The sequence below is a fragment of the Ostrea edulis genome, chromosome 9 (assembly GCF_947568905.1).
Source record: "Ostrea edulis chromosome 9, xbOstEdul1.1, whole genome shotgun sequence".
NCBI lineage: Eukaryota > Metazoa > Mollusca > Bivalvia > Ostreida > Ostreidae > Ostrea > Ostrea edulis.
Genome location: NC_079172.1, coordinates 35018598 through 35039619, shown reverse-complemented (window position 1 = coordinate 35039619; position 21022 = coordinate 35018598). Strand labels below are relative to the sequence as shown.

Sequence of the window (21022 nt, the reverse complement as noted above, 5' to 3'; positions counted from 1 at the left end):
CTTATCAGGAATACAAAATTAAGAGTTGGGTATCTCTACTAATTGAATGACATTCATTTCCTCATGAATGTGAACATTTAACAATGTGCGTATGAATCTTGATAAATGTAGTACGGATATTTTTATTGGCTGGGAATTCCGACAGAAATGAAAGTAAAATATGAATATAACTTTCATTTTTTCAAAATGCACGAGGGTATAAACAGCAATGCTTCAAGCGTAACACTTTATGAAAAGTATGCTGACGTGAAACATTGCTGCACATATTCTCATGTATTTTCAAAAATGAAATTCATATTCTATATTTGCTTTTTACTTTCATTTCTGTCGGAATATTCCCAGCCGTTGAAATAGTCATTCTATATTTATCAAGATTCATACGCACCTTGTTCACATTTGAACAGTGTTCATGCACTAACAATTCAGTTCTCTTGTAGTAACCATTCAGTGAACTGCAATTATATACATGTATATTCTTGTTGCTGTTCCATACATTAAGCTATTTAAGCTTTAGGAAAAATTGAATTAATCTCGTGAAAATTATTAATACATATTACATGACACGTTTTCTGTAATCACACTACAATTTTGATTACGAGACTGGTGGCTATTATTAATTGCACATCTCGTGACTTGTAATGATGGACATGCGCATCCCGTGACGTAATATTTGTGCGTTATTTCGTTTTTTAAAAAGCCCCAAAACTGAAAGAGGTTAGTTGTATTTATCATTTTTACTAAAGGAAGAATCCATCCTGGCCAGCAGCGTTGAATTGTGTTGGATTTTGCACACGTAACGGCATATGCTTGATGACGGCATGAAATACAATTCTAATTAACAAAGCGAAAGTGAAACTAAGAGTCTGGGAGCAGAGTACATGCACGGAGGTCCATAGTTTCTAATTTGGCAAGTGTGTTTACCCAACTCCAACCTACCCTCGCCCTCCTCAAATGCAGAACTACCACCGTGGTGGTCTAGAGGTAAAGCGTTCGACTCGCATGCGGAAGGTTGGGGTTCGAATCCAAGTCGCGACAGACCTAAGTCGTTAAAACAGGTAGTAACAGTTCCATCGCCAAAAGTTCAGCATCATGTGTGAATGTCATGGGTCCTCGGAGATGACCTTAAAAACGGATGTCCCGTGTCACAGTAGGTGTGACACGCTAAAGAATCCTCACTGCTCAATGGCCGTAAGCGCCGAGCACACACGAAGGCCTAAATTTGAAGTCCATCACCGGTATAAAATTTTGTGACGTCTCCATATGAGTGAAAAATTCTCGAGAGGGACGTTTAATAAGATACAATCAAATGCAGAACTAAGATGTTTTAAATACTTGCATAACTTCACAAAACATCTTGAAGGTTTGAATTGGGAGGAAATCGGAAATTACCACGTGACCATCCGTAATTTTACTTTTTTATGTTGTAGTAAACAAAGGAGTGAAGGAAATCGAACAATGTTGAACAGTTAAGTTGACAGTGCACTGTGTTTACATTTCCCCCTACTCCTACACTTAATTAAACATAATTAAACGTCAACACCCACGCACGAGTTGTCACAGAAGCCGATATTAGGCTGAAATTTTTTATATGCAAAGTATTTGGAATTATATACACACGTCAAGAACCATAAGACTGCCCGGATTCACATTTAAGAAAGTAGGAACAATGTCATGGGGAGGTTATGACCAATATCATCACCAAGCACGGTGGCATTAACTTGGCTTTACTTCGTAGTTCGAGAGGATTATTTTACACCAAAAGAATTTTGGCACCAAAAAAAAAAAAAAAAAGAATAAAAAAAAAAAGAATAGAATAGAAGGAAATAAAAAAAATCCTCCTTCCTAATTTAGTGTTTTAGATGTAGATTTGGGGAGGGTACCGTCCATTGATATCCATTAATGATTTAAATCGTGTGTAATTACGGTGTTCCGTTGGATTATAATGTTTTGTTGCTCTAAGCAATCTTTGAAACTTTCTAGATATTTTGCATATGTATATAGAGACAAGGTGGGTCTTGGAATTCCTTTATAGAATGGCCTTGGATTTTATGAGATTAAAAAACACCGAGTTGGTAAAACGCAAGACAGTAATAAATTTTGTTTCTTTGCTTTTTATTATTTATTGGATCCAGTTCGATGAATTTCATTTTTCTGTAAAATATTTCATGTTAATTACATGTAGATGCTATAATTCCAATGATATATTCCTATCCCATATGGATAAATAACAAAAATTGCGTCTTTTTAAGATGAATTGTAAGGCATTTTCTTTACCGTAGAATATCTCTTAAACTTTGCTTAATGTTCCAAGGTCAATGTTAATGCTTCTCTTGCAACGAAAATGTATTCAATAAAGTTGGTCAAATTTTAATGTCATATTTTTATACTTTTTTTTAAATCTTCGTTTAAGATAAAACGACTAATACTTAACAGAGCCATTGATTATACTTTACAAATATTTTCTGAATAATGACAGATAAAGTCACTTAGTGCATCAAAACAAACACGCATAATATCACCGTCAATTTTAAGCAGTTCGAAGGTTAAATAAGTATAATCATGAAATCTTTCATTAAACAGTACGAGAATTGTTTATTTCAATTTTGCATGTTAATATACTTATGTAGTTCCCGTGTCTCCTGATTCTCTTTTTAGCAGTATTTTATTATGATAATTCATAATAGGATTGGACACTCTTCTGTGATAGGTTGAAAAAGATCTAAATTGAGGATACATGTATATGTTAAAGATCTTGTATTCCGTGCATGTTTCTTGTTTGCATGATAATTTGTACTATCGTAAGGTGAAGCTTCTAATAGTGAATGTTTCAAATGTTTTAGAACATTACTGGACTGCATTCTACATGTATGTACAGTCAGACTGTTGGGCGAGGCCAACACATTTCGATTGGATCTCCATGTTTACGAATAGAAAACTCACACAACGAACTCAAGCAAAAGAATCTAACATTCACACCACATGAAGATTGCAGTATTATGCGCATGCTCCACAGCTAGTCCAAATTTTCGGAATTTCCGTCATGTTTCGTTCTATTCCGTGACAGTGGAACGCCAAGCTTTTATTTAAGATAAACTTGTTAGATTTTGACATTAATGTGTTTTCTCATTTTTGTGGAAGCGATCATGTGTTTAAACCCCATGTATTGTCCATGCAGAAAAAAATAATATTCACCATGATGATTTAAAAAAAGAGAGAGACATCATTTTTTGAGGATTTAAAATCATCAATCATCCGTATCGGTATGCATGTAACGAGTGACATTTATGGTCATAAAAATATTTTCTGAATCTTAATGCTTAAGAATGTTTTCTTTTTGATTAAGAATAAAATGCACTTTATATAATAGGGATTAAAAAGGAACCATTTCATTTAGAGTAATTGAAACTTTCAAGACCGGTGCGAACGTCAGAATCAGGATCTGAAGATATTGAACAAAGTTTTTCACTTTACTGTGCAGACTGTCTAATTAGTGGCGTGGTGTAAAGTGTCCAGACTGTTTAATTAGTGACGTGGTGTACAGATACAGGATGAACCCAGTATCTATTTCTCGGTCACAAAATATCAAATAGTCCCTAAACGTTTTTAAAGTACTGTTCCTTTTTAACAAGAGCAAGGCTTCGTAAATCCAGGTATTCCCTTGCAATTTTTATGTATCTCGGAATATTTACATTTTCAATGTTTTTGTCATTGATATCTTTACAAATTGTAATGATAGATAAAAACAATGTTCGACTACTTGATGAATATAGCATGTCTATTTTAAGGGCTGGGAATTCCGACCGAAGTGAATGTGAAGTGTAAATATTTGACTTTATTTTGGGTAGTACATGTATGTTCCAAGTGAAATTAATTAACTCTATGTACAGATTTTATTGAAATCTAAATGTATCCAAGTTTCAAATTCTATGTCCCCATAATAGAAGATCCGGGGCATGTAGTTTTTGACCTGTCTGTCTGTTCATCTTTTTGTCCGCAAAAACTTTAACCTTGGCCATAACTTTTGAATGGATGTTGATATAGAGCTTTCATAGTTCACATGTGTATTTTTTGTGACAAAACCTTTCTTTTGATATCAAAGTGGTTTTTTTTTAATTTCGTGACCTTTACCTTGGAGTTTGACATACTTTTTGAAGTAAAAAACTTAAACCTTGGCCATTATCAAAGTTGTTGCCATACGGGGGCATTAGTGTTTAACAAAAATGTCTTGTTTATGAAAATATATACATGTTCTTTTATTTAAGACAGAGATAATCGATTTCACCTTCTTCCTCTTGAATATGAGAATGTCACTGCAAAGGAGAAACAGAATATAGAATACTGATATTTATGGTGTCCGGATAGGGCCATTTGCAAAAGCGTGACTGCGCGTTACTCACAACACGCCATCACGCCAACAAGCAACGCGCGTTTGCGCTCTCACTCCAACAAACAATGCGCCTTCGCGCCGTCACGCCAACAAGTAACACGCCTTCGCACCGTGTTGCTTGTTAGCGTAAAGGTGCGTTGCGTGTCGGTGCGAATGCGAGTTATGTAAAGTTGTGTTAGCGTGAAGGCGCGTTGCTTGTCGGTGCGAAAGCGCGTTGCTTGTTGGCGTGACGGCGCAAAGGCGCGTTGCTTGTTGGCGTGAGAGCGAGAAGGCGCGTTGCTTGTCTGCACGAAGGCGCGTTGCTTGTTGGCATGAGAGCGCGAAGGCGCGTTGCTTGTTGGCGTGACGGTGTGTTGTGACTAACGCTCAGTCACGCTTTTGCAAATGGCCCTTTCCGGACACCATAGATATTCTATATACAGTGTAATTTGCATGCATACTGCATATTACATGATAAAATGGAACTTGAAATAAAATCTCTTATATGTGTATGTACGTTTTGATGACGACTATTACAACTTTTTCTGGATACACAACTCTCACTTCCAAGTATTTGGTGATAGAAATTTCATAAATCCATCCGCCCTAAAATATAATCCATTAAAAACTATCTAAATGCTAATTTGTCAGTAAGCATATATGTGTACAATTTTATATGTACTTCATCCCAGCATACATGTTTAGTAGAAACTGTGAGTATGAACTTTATTATACAGTTTGCTATCTAGGTTGAATTTTGCTCACAAAGATAAAAGTGTTTGAAAACACGAAAGAACGTGTGAAATGATATTGTGATAGGACAAATTAAAAACAAAGTCAAGGACTTGATTCGGATTTTCAGATTTCAACCAATTTTCGTTTTTAATACTTTATGATTTTTTTCTTTTTATAAAAAAAAAAAGACAAAATAAATAAATAAATATAGATAAATAATAATAACAAAAAAAAGAAACAATGTAAACGGAAACTTTCTACAGGCGTATACGTGTATATGTAGAAAGGGAAGCTGGTATTTTTAGATCTGCAGCCTTTGTAAGCATGTTCACAAGTTACTCACATTACACCCCCCTCTCACACGCCCAACTCGCTACTACAACGTTTTACGTAAAATGTGAGTAAACCAGTTAATTTTTATTCCATCTTTTATTATATGATTTCTTTTGCTTTGAAAAAGATTTCATACGAAACATTCAAGATAAAATTAAATATGCTCGTTTTTACTTTCATGTTCTTTTCCCCACAAGAGTATAGGGAAATTGCGTGCATAAATTTGCACTTAAATTCAAATGAATCTTAATGATATGTTTGTTTACGATCACACAATTAAATTTCCTTCGTTTTATTGTCAGTTTTAATAGCTGGCCGCTCCATCTGTTGACGCAGACATGTATAGTTCACTTTAGTATGCATCTTAAATCACTCTAACGCAGTAAACAACGACTTATGTTCAATTTGCAATCTCGTAGAATTTTCCACTCATATTGATTTTGCATTCCATGACAATTACTCAAATTTTTTGTTTCATTTTCATTGTAATGCGTCAAACATGTCATTCTAATCGAAAGAACGAATTCGGGTTTCATACACCGGCTATATCCCACTAAAGATTTATTATCTTCCTTCATGATTCATAAATGGACAAAAAATTAAAGACCAGATGTCTAAAAATGACCGTGAATTTGTTTTACACGTGAATTTGTTTTATAATTGCGACATTGTCCTGGTGGCGAAAAATATCCACAAAAACAATGATTACATATGTATGACTTCTTTGTGAAAGGGACATTTTTGAAAAGAAAAATGTGGAATCGTCTTTACTAAACGCTTTGCTTATTACAGGGCCCAGATTCTCCTATCGCTCTCTGTAGACATACTTTAAGCACTTGAAACCTAATCCTCCATTTCTAATCATCACGTCGTCCGAAGGTGACAGTTAAATATTTACAAAACACAGTCCTCTCTTGAAAACTGATACAATAGATCGTAAAATTTGTAACGTATTTTTTCTTTCTTACAAGTTAATTTGAATACAGGACTAGAATTCATAATTAGAAGAGAGATAAATTCTTTTCTTTACCTGGACTCCGAGGATATAGGTATTTGATTTATGCGGGGGGTTAAAGACGAATATCGAGGGCAGCGATATTAAAAGTCCGCTTCAACATCATTTCGACCTATCAGCAGAGAGCGTTTGATTTAAATAAAAAATGGAAATTACACGTAGAAAATAATCCTGTTCTCTTCTCTGTAGCGAATCTGAGGACTTAATTCGATATGTAATAAATTTCACTGGATGATAGACGAAAAATTAATTTATATCCTCAGCGTTGGGAGTCTCGTTTTCTTCATAGCCACGCGTATCGCGGTCTGAAATAGCGCAATTCAGTGTGTAAGTTTACCATGCTCGAAAATAAAATAACGGGGAAAACTATACCGCCGATTCCTCACGAGATATGGAGTTGCAGTTAGTTTATGCTTCATCAGAAAAAAGTGGGCCGGACAGTCACTCACCGGAGTCGTAAATTAACGATTCGGGACGGGGTAAAACTACTGCGCGCGAAGCCGTGGAGTCATTGGACGGTGAACGTGTTCTGGCTTTTTCTACAGACGTTTTGTCCTTGTTCTTTCAGATTGTGGATGGGATTCGGTAGTGAAAGAAGTGAAAAAAATAATTCTCCACTGCGTTGAGAGAAAAAGAAAATTATGTGCATGTGTTTTTATAAATGAAATGGATTATTTTTGTCCCTTGGTGCCATTTCATCACAGAGGGAACGGTGAGTTGGACACCACCGAAAATTCTCTTCTGCAAACAGAAATGTGACGGTCCTGAACAACATGGAACTGCACAGTTCACTGTTTTCATGAGTTTTCCTTTGGAATTACTGAGTGTTTGAAGCATGAGACGTTACGAACCTGTGGTGTCGTCTTTATTTGTGATTCTATTAGTTTGTTCCCGGATCGCCGCAGTCCGGTGGTTGTGAGTACAATTTATTGAAATCAAACATAAATTTTCATATTTATAGCCAGCTTCCTGGACACTTTAATAGCTTACGATTAAAACCAACCACTATGACAGCTGGTTATTTCTTTAGTGACTATTAACATATGTAATGCATGTAGAGAAATCACAAATACAAGTAATGTTTATACGGTACCATAAACGATAATCTTTTGATATTTAGGACCACGCCAAAACTTTGGTCGTAGGCGTTAGTCAAATTGTAAGATGGTCCATTTTTTTAAATAAAAATCTTATTGCAATGCAAATAGGCGTACAAGAAGAATATGTGATTTCAAGCCTAAACTGCCAACTGCCATTATATTACCGCTGCCAGTACCAATAGTTCAATTGTGGGTTTGTTTTTTTTCCATTTTCATTCGAAGAGATGCTGTCCTTGAACCTTTAATACTATCGTGCATACAACGGTTTTTGTGCAGTCTCTCGTCCAAACTGTAAATCCTAGAAATTTTGTACAATCTGTTAAAAAGATAGATAGGTGCTTAGAATTATCACCAATACAAAATGAAACTTGACCAACCACCCTCCTATAAGGCTGTTACATATTGTAGTATCTGAATAAATAGGGTCGCAAAGTCTGCACCGGGACGCAGGCGAGATTATAACGAGATTATGCGTGATTATAACAGACAATTATACGTGATATTTTCTCCCAAATGTTTTCCGTCACTCTTATTTTAAGATATCCTCGGAATTCTTCCCAAACATTGTGTATATAAATCCCGAGAAATACCTTGATTAATGTGTTTTAGTGGGGTTAGATTTTCGTCTCTAAAACTCGATCTACAAGCCGGATTGCTTTTCATTACTCTAAATAAAAAAAAGTTACGATTAAACCAGGGAGTTCTTTTTTCTTCTTTCTTGCACCCGTCTTCTCTATCTACTATATCTACACAATGTACATTGCTCTGAATGAAGAATTAATTTAATATGAAGGCGTGAAACATTCAAGTATTTCCTATGTAGTAGGTGATAAAAAGAGAAAGTTGATTTAAGTTTGAATGAAGACATAAAATTGCTCAAACCATCTGAAATTTTAAGATAAATGCTGCCTACTGGTGATTCTCAGGCCAGTGATGATTCGAAGGATTTCGTTGGGGAGGGTTTTCATCTAATTTTGGAGTTTTTAAATTTCGACAGTCCTCAGCACCGCCTTGAATCATAACAGCTTTATATATACTAGACAAACAGGAATCTGATATTAATATTTTAAAAAAATTGAAATTGATAAAATAAGCTTGTTGTTAACCAGGGCTGCTCATCTCTCTCGCTATTAGAAAGGATTTTAATGTCCAAATTTTAATATTTCTTGATAAATTTCATTCTTGGGAGATTGCGTATTCTTAAAACGTCAAAACACATGCTCCGTACAAAGAATATAGGCGTTCACACGTGTAAATGTTTATATGAAGCTTTTATGAATGAGATTTATGTTTCTGTGTACACACACTGGCGGTGAATCGTCCGTTCTGCATATATATATTGTATATTTATGCTATATATTAAATATCCTCGTTGTTTCGTAGTTGGGTACATTAGATCTTATTTTTAATAATCTGATATGAAACTGCAGAAAGAGATTTATCATTTCAATCCACGTAAGCCCTCTCTCTCTCTCTCTCTCTCTCTCTCTCTCTCTCTCTCTCTCTCTCTCTCTCTCTCTCTCTCTCTCTCAATCTTTCTCTCTCTCTCAATATTTCTCTCTTGCCGTGTCAGACATTAAAGTTGCATCCATTCACAAAATTCAGCAAAGGTTGACAAAAACCTGTCACTTGATTTATTCGCAAGCTTTTGATCTCTCTCATGTTAAGTCTAGCAGAAAGAGAATTTTGTTCAGTCGTTTTACGTATTTCAAAGACGTTTTGCATTTATTAAAGAGAAGAGTCGCGTATGAAAGGATCCCTTAAATTGGTAGGAGGCTCTGCGCTGTTCGATGAATGTGTTTTGTGCTTAAAGTTTAAATCAACCAATAAACTTTTGCAATGTTTGCTTTAAATCACATTTTTTCAGTTCTGAAAAGGATCGTATCCCATTTTAAGAGACACTTGTTTAGAATCTGCATCCCTGACATAATTAGGTGGTTTCTATTTCTAATCTAATTTTAATTGAATGTTTATCTATCTTTTTTATATTTTTCTTTAGAAGCAACCAATGGAAAATATGTTATTTTTGGGGTAATATTCTCTCTCTCTCTTTCTCTCTCTCTCTCTCTCTCTCTCTCTCTCTCTATCCAATCTGAAACATAATAAAATTAAAAAGAACAATTAACACAAATTGTGGACAGAAATTCAATTTACTTGAACGTGATAAAAGTAATTTAGATGGCATTGCATCGAGATGATAATCTAATTACCTCGGGTGTTGGCATGTAAATCTTCGGACAATGGGCTTCAGGGCTCTATTGGTCATCGCAGGACCCTGGTAAAAGCCCTTAGTCGTAAAATTGTCAGCCATGGTCGGAGCCCCGGCAAAATCTTGGTGGGTGGGGGTCATAAATTGGTCTGGAGCTGGCAAAGTAATGGGACAAGAGGTCGCGTGTTTTATGACGGTGCTCAGTGTTTAAGAATACTGTAATAACGAAAAGTCCCATGTCGGACTCTTATACCTTCGGGGAATTCGAAAGAGACACGGTATAAAATGGATAATTGTGAAAACAATTAAATAGGAAGGGATAATTGATAAAAACGCAGATTCACACAATCTCTTCTCAATTGACTGAGTATTTGTATATATTTCATTAAATAACACGCTGGAAAACTAATAATAACATGTGTTGACAGAGATGTACCTACAACAGGTGTCTTGTGATAAAATTACATTACATGTATCATGCATTGGGTTCATTCGATCGCAAGAATAAAAAAATGATCAAAAAAGTTATTTCCCCGAATTTCGTTCACCTGGCAATAATTTAAAAACAAATGAAACTATTTCCTGCATTTTCATCAAATTCTTTATACCAAATTATCAATTTGCCAGCTCCCTCTCGTCAACTTCTCAATAAAATCCTGTAATAGATTTCCCGTATTGTGTAATCGGCGCAACTTAAAAGCTTCAGTCTCATATCAACGCTGTTGATTATACCCACTTGTTAAAACAAATTAGATTAGATACGGAATTACATAAAACAGATAGCGTACATTGCGGGGCTATATTAACAACGATGAAAAAAAATGTAAGGTGGAAAATGCAGGGTGCAGTGCATTGATACTGCTAAACCGGATTCATTGCGGATTAATTTGATTCAACTTGTCCCAACTCACAAGACAAAATGAACTTATTGTGTTGAACAGGATGGGACAGAGTTTCTGTAATTCTCTAAATTCAATGAAGTCCTTTTTATTGGTTATAAAGTGCTAATTTGATGGAGAGAGAGAGAGAGAGAGAGAGAGAGAGAGAGAGAGAGAGAGAGAGAGAGAGAGAGAGAGAGTTTGAGAGAGTTTTGTGTACTTGTACAACCTTTCAAGGGTCCAGGAAAAGAAATTTCTGACAAATCTATACATATGAATTTATAACCAAACAAATTATCAATCATTCTCTTGAATACAGACAAAGTGGAAAATTCCTTTATGTCTCCGTACTCATTGGACAGAAGAACACAGACGATTTTGATATGTTCTATTTGTCGGCGTCATTGGAGTTGTGGGCGGTTTGTAAAGACAGATTTAACAATATCAGATAATCACACAACAAAAATATCACGTCAAATCTTAATAATTAGACTAAATTAAAATGGGAAAATAGATTCTGAATTAAATAATAGGCCGAGGAAATGAGAGAGTTTTATGATAAATATAAAAAGCGATTTGGGACAGTTTTAGAAGATGACATGTACGTACATCATACTTTGATCATGGTATGTTTGTTCCCATCCAGCTAAGTTTGGATTATATAGAGAGAAATGACGTCATTGGACGTGTTGACAGGTGGTGAGAACCAGTTTATCTGCTGTCAAAAAGTGACGTCACAGCTCGAAGAAGTAATTACCTGCGCTCTTCTTCCCTTCAGAATTAAAGAAAACCCGACAGGCTTAAATTGAATTTCAACGATTTTGATGCATTGGCGGATGTTTAAATTCAATTTGAATGTAAACTGTTAATTGAATTCATGATTGTAAATTTACTGCGCAAGCGCAAAGTTCTTCATTATAGCCTGTGCAAAAACGTTTTGATAGCTGTTCCTAAAATCATCTTATTAATTAGCAACAGTTCTATTATTAATGCGTTTTAATGCTGCTATCCAGGTTTGTAAAATGAATGAGAGGCTGATGTTATCTGGCTAACCCTCGGTTTTTATCGGGGGGTTTGATAAAAAACCGAGAACCTCGGATAAAAGTTCAGATGAGGATAAAAACTTTGAATATAAAGATACATCTATGAATTTGACATGGATACATAGGGGAAATCGTTCCCATTACAAAAGTTTGGAGTACCGAAATTCATTGGTTCAAAATATATATTGCTTTCACCTCTTGTTTCAATGTAAATCTCGAATATACATGTATATGTATATATCGCTATTACTGATTAGGTAAGTGTTACTTTGTGACTGAAGTTTAGCCTCAGACTCAAGTACAATTGCAATCGATGACACCCCTTTTGAATAAAAATAATACCCCGAGATGACCGATACTTCCTAAGTGGAGTTTTCAAATTTTAATTACATTTCGGACACTTCTTGGGAGCAGACCTAAATCCTGATTATAATTTGAAACAGAAAGTGTTAAGATTTTATCGCAAAAGTAATGTATATGGATAATATTTTCTCGGTTTTGTTGAGTTTCAATTCTAGAGACCCGGAGACCCATGCTGAAAATCACAGTCTGTCTCCCACATTCCTCACACGCAAGACACAACCTATTATCTTCTCCAAAACGTCATATTTATTAGTACTTATCAAAGTTTAACGATCATCCATGTTGGCATCTTCGAAGTTTTAATTTTCAGCAGCTTTGCGATTTATTCTTTGGATCGCATCAGATACTCAAAAACGTCACGTGAAGTCATAATACATCATTCAGTAAACCATATTGCAATAAGCTCACGTGTTGTAATAATATATCATCCAGTAAACGATACTGCAATACACTCACGTGTGTCATTGGAGTAAGCGCATGCAATTTATGAAAACTTGTAACAGAAGTTGGCAATAAATGCCAATCGAACGCGCCTTTCTGGAAAAGATCTCGCCAGATCTCGTCAGGTCTCACGTGGCTTTTTATATCCCTCACCAGTGTCTGGATACTTTCAGGATCTTAACTTGTTTTGTCAAAATTTATAGATCTATCTTGTAAAACAAATAATATATTAAGGCGGCAGGATGAAATATATTGTCGAGTTTTTGGGAGCTAAATGGCGCGCTGACGTTTATGGCTTACAGCAAGGCTTCGCATTATGCTGGTAAATCATATCGCTGATGAAACGAGAATCTCGCGAGATATATAGAGTTTTATGACAACTTTATCCCATACATCAAATCTAAGTATTCCAAAGAAGTTTCAAATGGAGTTTCAAATGGTTACCATTTGCTTTCATTAAGACTTTCTTTATGACCTGGCGTTGATTAAAGAAAACTAATGCCGTCGATGCGAAAATCTTTAAATGCATAAGATATGTTCATCGCTTTTATGACCCGTGCTTGTTTGTATACTTGTATGTACACATTTTGTTATTGTCGCGAATTGCAATCTATGAAATATAGAGATCCATTATGACAACTGCTTTTCACTGAAAGTACAATCTTTCAGTTTACGACGTACGTTAGATGGAATGTTTTATGTTAGAATACTAACTGCAGTGTGATAATCCATGATTATGAACAATAAATGTCATAATGAACGTATGAGACCGCCTCAGCCCCACCACAATAAGATAGAGCCCTTTCTACGTCGTCAGAATCCACATTTCAAGCCCGATGAAAAATGCCCACCACTGAATTTTGTCGATATGCAAGGCAACTTAACTGCCCTTCCGGGTTCATTAATAATCAGGATATATGTATTTCTGAATGAAACCATTATTCCGGGAATCCTGCATCCAACACGGAAACGCATGTCCCTATCACTGCTTTGATGTTCACGCATGCTTATAATCTGACTGTCCGTGTTCTCGTTCAGCCTGTATAACATTGGGGGTTTCTTTTTTCAGATAAGAGTGCATCATATCGTATAGCTCACCTAATGTGATTAATTCGATTTAAAACAGTCAAAGTGTACAGATGCCCTTCGTGTTTTCTATTGTGTAATTTCAGAAATTGGACTTATTTCCGCGTCAAGAACTTTACAATATGCATGACCCCCAAATATGACCTAATACATTTGACGTAATGGGAAGGTCAAACACATAAAAGAGAATAGAGATAAAATTCTAATTGAGCGTCCACTATCAATTTTAGTCTAGACTGGTGTTGACGGGGTTCTGATTTCAATTTGTCTGCACACAATGAGATTGACTGCTGACCAAAGAAAAAAAAAACGTTTGGAGGAGTCTTCCGAAATTACTGATATAGGTTTCACTTCTTATAGTTTCGCATAAAAAGGAACTGTTTATGTTAGCATCGTGGCAATAATGATATATCATAATACATGAAGTTAATTGTATTCAAAGGAAATCGGTGTCGTACTAGTATATGTGTTTATGATGTGATATACACATTTAGATTAAATGAACTTGTGTTTTAACGCCAAATTATATAATTGATGTTTCAGAATCACATGCACATCCAACCTCGCAAATAATCTTTGTATTCGGAATGTATTCAAGGGATCTATTAAAAAAAATATGAATAGTTTTGTTTCTGCGATATTCCGCATTACAACCACAAATTTTCCCTCAAGACGTATTCATGGAATATGTCGGCATTCCGCTTACGTAACAGTGAGGTCTTATAAACGGTTTTTCTCATGCTGACTTTCAACTAGTGAACAAGAATTCGAAACGTTCTTTAGATATTGTAATATCAATAAAATTCATGGCGCTACAAAGCATTACCAACCACATGTTTAATGCTCAGCGCAGATTTCTAAAATGTTTAATTAAGAAATCTGGAGTACATAATTGATAAGTACACGGTTTAAATTTGACATGTGTAAATAACCCCGTATTTTAATTTTGAATAATACACCAAATTGCTTTTGTCTGATGAAACGACGCACGGCTGGTAATTATTCAGATTGGTACGGATTGTAAAAAGAATTTTTACGATATTACGCCACGAGATCTTTACTGTTTATTGAAATTCTTGACTCTCTTTGTGGCAATGAAAAGAATTTCAACCAGGATATTACCTAACAAACATTTATATTTACATTAAAAGAAGTATATGCCCCAAACCATCTCCTATATATATGGGAAGGGGGTCAGTGCCGAAGAGAATCACTTGTCAAGTCGTTCTTAAACACAGTCGGGTCCTGACAATCCGCGGTATTGTATTACTAATCCAGTCAACATATAATTACATTACTGCATCATGATCTACCTGTTACGATTATTGTCCAATTAAACGGTGAAAATACATCTCAAAGCGAGTGTCAGTGTGACAGACGGAGAGAATGAACTTTACGTACGCAGGTATCTCCGCCTCTCACTTCCGCTATAAATAGTATCAGATATTCATATCTAGGACAAAATAAATTAGGACACCTTTCGCTTTTATCTTATTTAAGGAATGGTTTTAATAGCAAAGCATGTTATTGGGTTATGGTACAGCTTGGTAAAGAATCCAATCAGATACTTTGCTATTTGTTCCATTCCTTTTAATTTGGTTTATTACTTGATAAATGCGCTTTTAATTATGTTCTGAGGAAAACTTCAAACGTTAATGATGTCACAATGCTTTACATAGCAAGCTATGTTATTTGTAAATAAAGTGTAATACTTAGCCAATCAAATTGCGTGTTAAAACAATTAAATTATGGACGCGGGATTGCACGGTGACTAGTATATAGCATACTTTCGTGGATCATCTCACACAGTCGATCCATTTTTTCTTTCAATTCCTGTTCCGCTGTTTCACTTCTGAACTTCCTTTCCGTACCGACCGTATGTCATTTGATGGAGCGTTCGAGTCATGAGCGGGGAGGTCGTGGATTAGAATGTTTACCCGGTCAGACCCAAGTCGTTAAAACGTTCGATATTGATGTTAAAAACCACAAGACTTTGAATAATTGTAACGAGGCATAAAAAAGAGCCGTGGTTCCCATGTAACGGCAAACGCCAGCAGAACTATGTTAGAAAACTCTAGCTGTTTACATATCGGTCCGCGCCCATAGCACAGACCTAAATGGTGTTATAGGTATAACAGTTGAAACATTCTAGACGGGACGCCAAACAGCAATTTTAAACATTCGAAACCCCTCCTGACCCTTCTATTTCCCCCATGACCTATCACACTGCACCTTTGATATCGAGTTATGATATAGAATGCTATCCCAACAAGAAGTCATTGTCTTTTTTAACCTTCAGAAGATGAAGTCCATGTCGTGATGAAAAATAAATGTATGCGGAATGTTGTAAAATGATTTGGAAATGTAGATATGAAATAACGCTAGGTACTATATGCACATATAAACTGGGAGTGGTAGTAAGAGTGCAAAAGACACCAGAGGAGTTGGCTTTTTGTAAGAACTGATAGGCAGTTATCTTCAATGTTCTGTCGACTCGTCCTATGATTGAGAACACAAACTTTAAATACCGAGCTGAAAGGGAACACAAGGTGGAATGCAGAATTTTGTAGCGACACAAGCCAGTTTTCTCTTTGATGTATCTGGAGGACCATTGAGAAGTACCATTGAAGAAGGCATTTTACAAAACCTCCATCCCTCCCAAGGGCCTTATTTACAATTTGAGAGGACGTTATTGTGGACGGTTTGTATCGGAGACACAAGCACACGATATATTTATTGGTCCTCAATAATCGTGTTTACGGCTTGTGTCAATAAACCTATAATGCTGTTGAGGACTTTTCGAGTGCAGAATTTCTTTTGATTTTCATCTTTAAATACTTATAAAGTAAATATTGAGAATGGGCTCTCAATTCCTGATTCATACATTTTTCGTGTTATATGGCCGCTTAGGGTATTGAGATTTGAGTTGTTGAGAGCATTGTTACAATAACCCCCCGAATAGCGGGACTTCTGTGGGTGTAATCTTTATTAAAAATATCCAGGTTTAATTTGAATGTCTTTATTTGCCCTGATGTTAAGCAGCATATCGTGATGACCGATCTAGTTATTGGTAAATATTGACCGATTCTCAGATGGACGTGGTTTATTTCATATTCTTTTATCTAAAGGAGCCCTGGAATTGAGATAGTCAAACCTACTATAGGTTTTTGCTCGCAATTTGAATGAAAGTCGCTGGTCATTCAGAGGAAACGTGGCCAGAGGCCACACCAGAGCCGCGGGGTGACGTCACAATATGAGGGAAACATTCTCGCAGGGACGCTAAGAATGATTCATTTATTAGTTTAGAAGATTTTTCACTGTCGGTCAGTGAAAGAGGAAGACGTTCTCGGTGTAATACTGGCATGTTGTAAAATTCGAAATTTACAACATGACAATCCTACAAACCGACATTTCGTTGTGTCCTCTCGCGTTTTACGGAGGCCTACAGTACAGTGTCTGTGTGTAGAAAAGAAGTATTTAGGATTACGAAGGATGTCAAATGCAGCACATCCAGAGACCCAATCCCTTACCGCCCTTTATAGAAGATTTCATCATGTACAATTTAGGACCTTGTGGGATCTGATCATAAGAATTACCGTAATTTACACACCAATTAATGTTTTTAAGTCATTGCCCTTTTGTTTTATGGCGTTCATCGAGTTAATCGTTCAATGAGATACTTTCAGTTTTAATGTGATGTGGTTTTTCATTTAGAATTTAAACGTCGTCTATTTCAATATAACTTATGATCACAATAGGACGTTTAACACGCATATGCATACTGTTATTGACCGAAATATATGTAAACGTTACTGAATTTCTTTTTTCCACTTTAAATTTCATCGTCTGTCAAGCAGTCATCGTTTGTATTATCAATCTTTATCTCACCGGTTCAATCTCGGAAGGGTTTTAATTGCTTGTATTTCTAAGACATATCCACTCAAATTCAGCAAGACACAGTTCGCATTTTCTCGATATGATGTTGTTTGTTTATCATTCGAGATTTCTGTATTTCATGAATATGATTTTAATGTCAATTCCTGACTTTCTGACACGAATGATGTAATCCGTTTTCAATCAAGTGTTACCTTTCGATATGACTCGAAATTCCGGCACATCGATAAGGCCATTTCTCGATTTCAATTTTAGTTTCAACTATCCACTTCCTGCACGAACCAGACTTTTTTGGAGGTCCCATTTATCAGAGTGACACGAGTGCTTTATGTTCCGGATTAGAAGTTACGGAGAAGGAAGAATTTTTATTGGTCAGATTCTACACAGAGAAATGAGCTCGCTATCTGTTTCCCCATTTCTCATGTCGCGTTTAGAAACAGGATAGAATTCCACAACATTAGATTAACTGATAAATATTTAGCTTGTATCAAGGGCATTAGAAATATATACTTGTGTACATGTAACATTAGCGTAAAATCTGTTATAAATCTTATCATAAACAGAGTTCCGATTAAAAAGAAAATACATGGTATGCATTCATTTTGATTTCAGTTTTGAAAGTCTGACACAGCTATATGTAGGGTACCCGTTAAATCTGCGTAGTATGTTGATAATCACGGGGCGCTGATTTCAGCCCTCAGTGACGTATGCTATGACGATTTAAGATTTTTTTTCGTGAGTGGTGTTTGTCTTTCTCAGTATTGCATACAGAAATATCGTTCGTTTCCTCGCATGCACTCTTTGAGGACATTAACAGCAACAACAACAAAAAGAAAGAAAAAAAAAAAGAAAAAAAAAAGAAAAGAAAGAAATAGCATGGAGTAAATTTACGCAATATAAATAAATTGTATACCTGATATTAAAATAGAGCAACTTATCATCTATAGTTTGTGATAACGCTAATCACGTGGAAACGGTATACCAAATAGCGTGAAATGTAGGAAATGATGTACACAGTACCGTACGTGTCATAATGCTTTACTGCAAAAAAAGGGGCTCAATGTGTGATGGGCATGCTGAATTCTAAGTCATTCTCATTTGAAAATAAGGTTAGTTAGTCAAATATATGGAAATCGAAATATGTTCTCTAATCAAAGATTCTATAGAATTTACTATACTAGTAAGCAAGTATCATGTAGTTTTATTTACATTAATAATACTGTAGATCGGACAATTAAACGCGATGATTTTAATTCAACTATGTTCACGATTTATCATTTTCGGCGAAATCAAATCAATAGGGAATAATATATTTAAAGTATTTCAATGCTGTTGTAATCGAAGTTTTAAAAGTGAATTTTTTTTCTCAAACATTGAGATCATCCTGTATTAGAATATTTGAGATTTACTGTCTTTAAAAATTGACACTTTAGAAAAAATATTTCAGTATTCAGGTTTTTTTTTTAGAATGTATACATTGATAAACTACATTATTTCAGTATTTTGTTTATTAGAAATTATACATTGATAAGCTACGATAGCTTATTTCAGTATTTTAGATAAAGAGGGATAAGAAACTATTTTTGATGAGCAAACTATAATTATCACGCATGTATAATCAGAAAATCGCTTTTTATGCTAAATAGTATTCTTTTCAAATAAATAGTTTTACATGACCCTGAACATAAATTATTTTATGCAATATTTATCACTTTCGAGCTGTTGAATTTGAAAAGAGCGAATTAAAATTTCTATTCAAGGTATTAATCTAAAAATTATACAGGTATGAACCCGATACATATGACAAGGGTCAAGGAAAAAGCTTTCTAATGAAGCTCACAAACACTTATTAAGGAAGCCCGCCCGTTATTCATCGCCTTAATGGGCGAATTTATGTTCGACTCGCTCTTATATCACAAAGTGTAATGCCAAGGTGCGCCTGCTCACCAGCAAAAGATTCACATATAAATCAACATGGCTCAGTGAAAGTCCAAAATAGGCGCAAAACAACCAGGGGGTAAGGATTCGGAAGGTCAGCACGTTTCATCCCAACACAGACAGGCAATGCTGAAGTAGACCCCGTGTATCGTGATTCATAATCCATGTATTATTTTATTCTTTGATAAGGGACACATGGATTTCAAGTTTCCTTAATTATTCCCCTTTGATAAGGAAGGGTCCGAAGACTTCAGGTTTCCTTAATTATCCCTTCGCGGTGAAATTTGAGATGATAAACAAACGCAGTGGTACATGTATGTGATAACAAACAAATATGTACAAGTAACACACAAATATGTACACGTAACATACAAATATGTACACAAATATGTACAAGTAACATACAAATATGTACAAGTAACACACAAATATGTACACGTAACATACAAATGTGTACAAGTAACATACAAATATGTACAAGTAACACTCAAATATGTACACGTAACATACAAATATGTACAAGTAACACATACATATGTACATGTAACACACAAATATGTACATGTAACACACAAATATGTACAAGTAACACTCAAATATGTACAAGTAACACACAAATATGTGTACGTAACATACAAATATGTACAAGTAACATACAAATATGTACATGTAACATACAAATATATACAAGTGACACACAAATATGAACAAGAAGAATACAAATATTTACAAGTAACATTCAAATATGTACAAGTAACACACAAATGTGTACAGGTAACATTTTAAAAATCTGCACATGTAACATTCAAAAACACACACGTAACATGTATATTACACCGTGAGGAATAACTGAAGGAAAACATTGAATTGTAACAGCCAGGATAACGCACCAAGTAAAATCGTAACAAGTGGAAAAAATCGCAAAAATAACAATTCTTTAAGTTTGGTATGATACATGAAAGATGAAGATAACGAACAGTGATCAATCTCATAACTCCCATAAGCAATACAAAATAGATAGTTGGGCAAACACGGACCCCTGGACACAACAGAGGTGGGATCAGGTGTCTAGGAGGAGTAAGCATCCCCTGTCGACCGGTCACACCCGCCGTGAGCCCTATATCTTGATCAGGTAAACGGTAATATCCGTAGTCAAAATCAGTGTGCCATGAACGGTATAACAATCAGTATGAAACACGTCAGACATGTTTGAATTACATGTACATAATGTCCTATTGCTTGTTGATGATCTACTATGTCCTATTGCTTGTTGATGATCTACAATGTCCTATTGCTTGTTGATGATCTACAATGTCCTATTGCTTGTTGATGACCTACAATGTCCTATTGCTTGTTGATGGCCTACAATGTCCTATTGCTTGTTGATGATCTACAATGTCCTATTGCTTGTTGATGACCTACAATGTCCTATTGCTTGGTGTTGACCTTCAAGGTCCTATTGCTCGTTGCTTGACTACAGGGTCCTAGTGCTCTCTTGGTGAATTTCACAGATAGGTGGTTTTAAAACAATTTCAGGCTTTGATTATATCCCCTGTGTGTGTGATCATTCGCCTTGTGGGCACAAACTATATTGTTACCCACATATCATCTTCTATCTCTC

At 35.5% G+C, this 21022-nt stretch overlaps 1 protein-coding gene across 3 annotated transcripts in view; it reads left to right on the top strand.

The window, feature by feature from the left end:
• LOC125659396 (protein Wnt-11b-2-like) overlaps positions 1 to 21022 on the top strand; it is a 47957-nt gene that overhangs the window by 13628 nt on the left and 13307 nt on the right. The window contains exon 2 of one of the 3 annotated variants that reach the window (XM_048891056.2): positions 7018 to 7364. In XM_048891056.2, coding sequence (XP_048747013.1) covers positions 7285 to 7364 — 80 coding nt within the window. In that variant the 5' untranslated portion in view covers positions 7018 to 7284. Of the gene's footprint in view, positions 1 to 6569; positions 7365 to 9554; positions 9581 to 21022 lie in introns of those variants that run through there. The other 2 variants (XM_048891055.2, XM_048891057.2) reach the window with 2 other exon arrangements.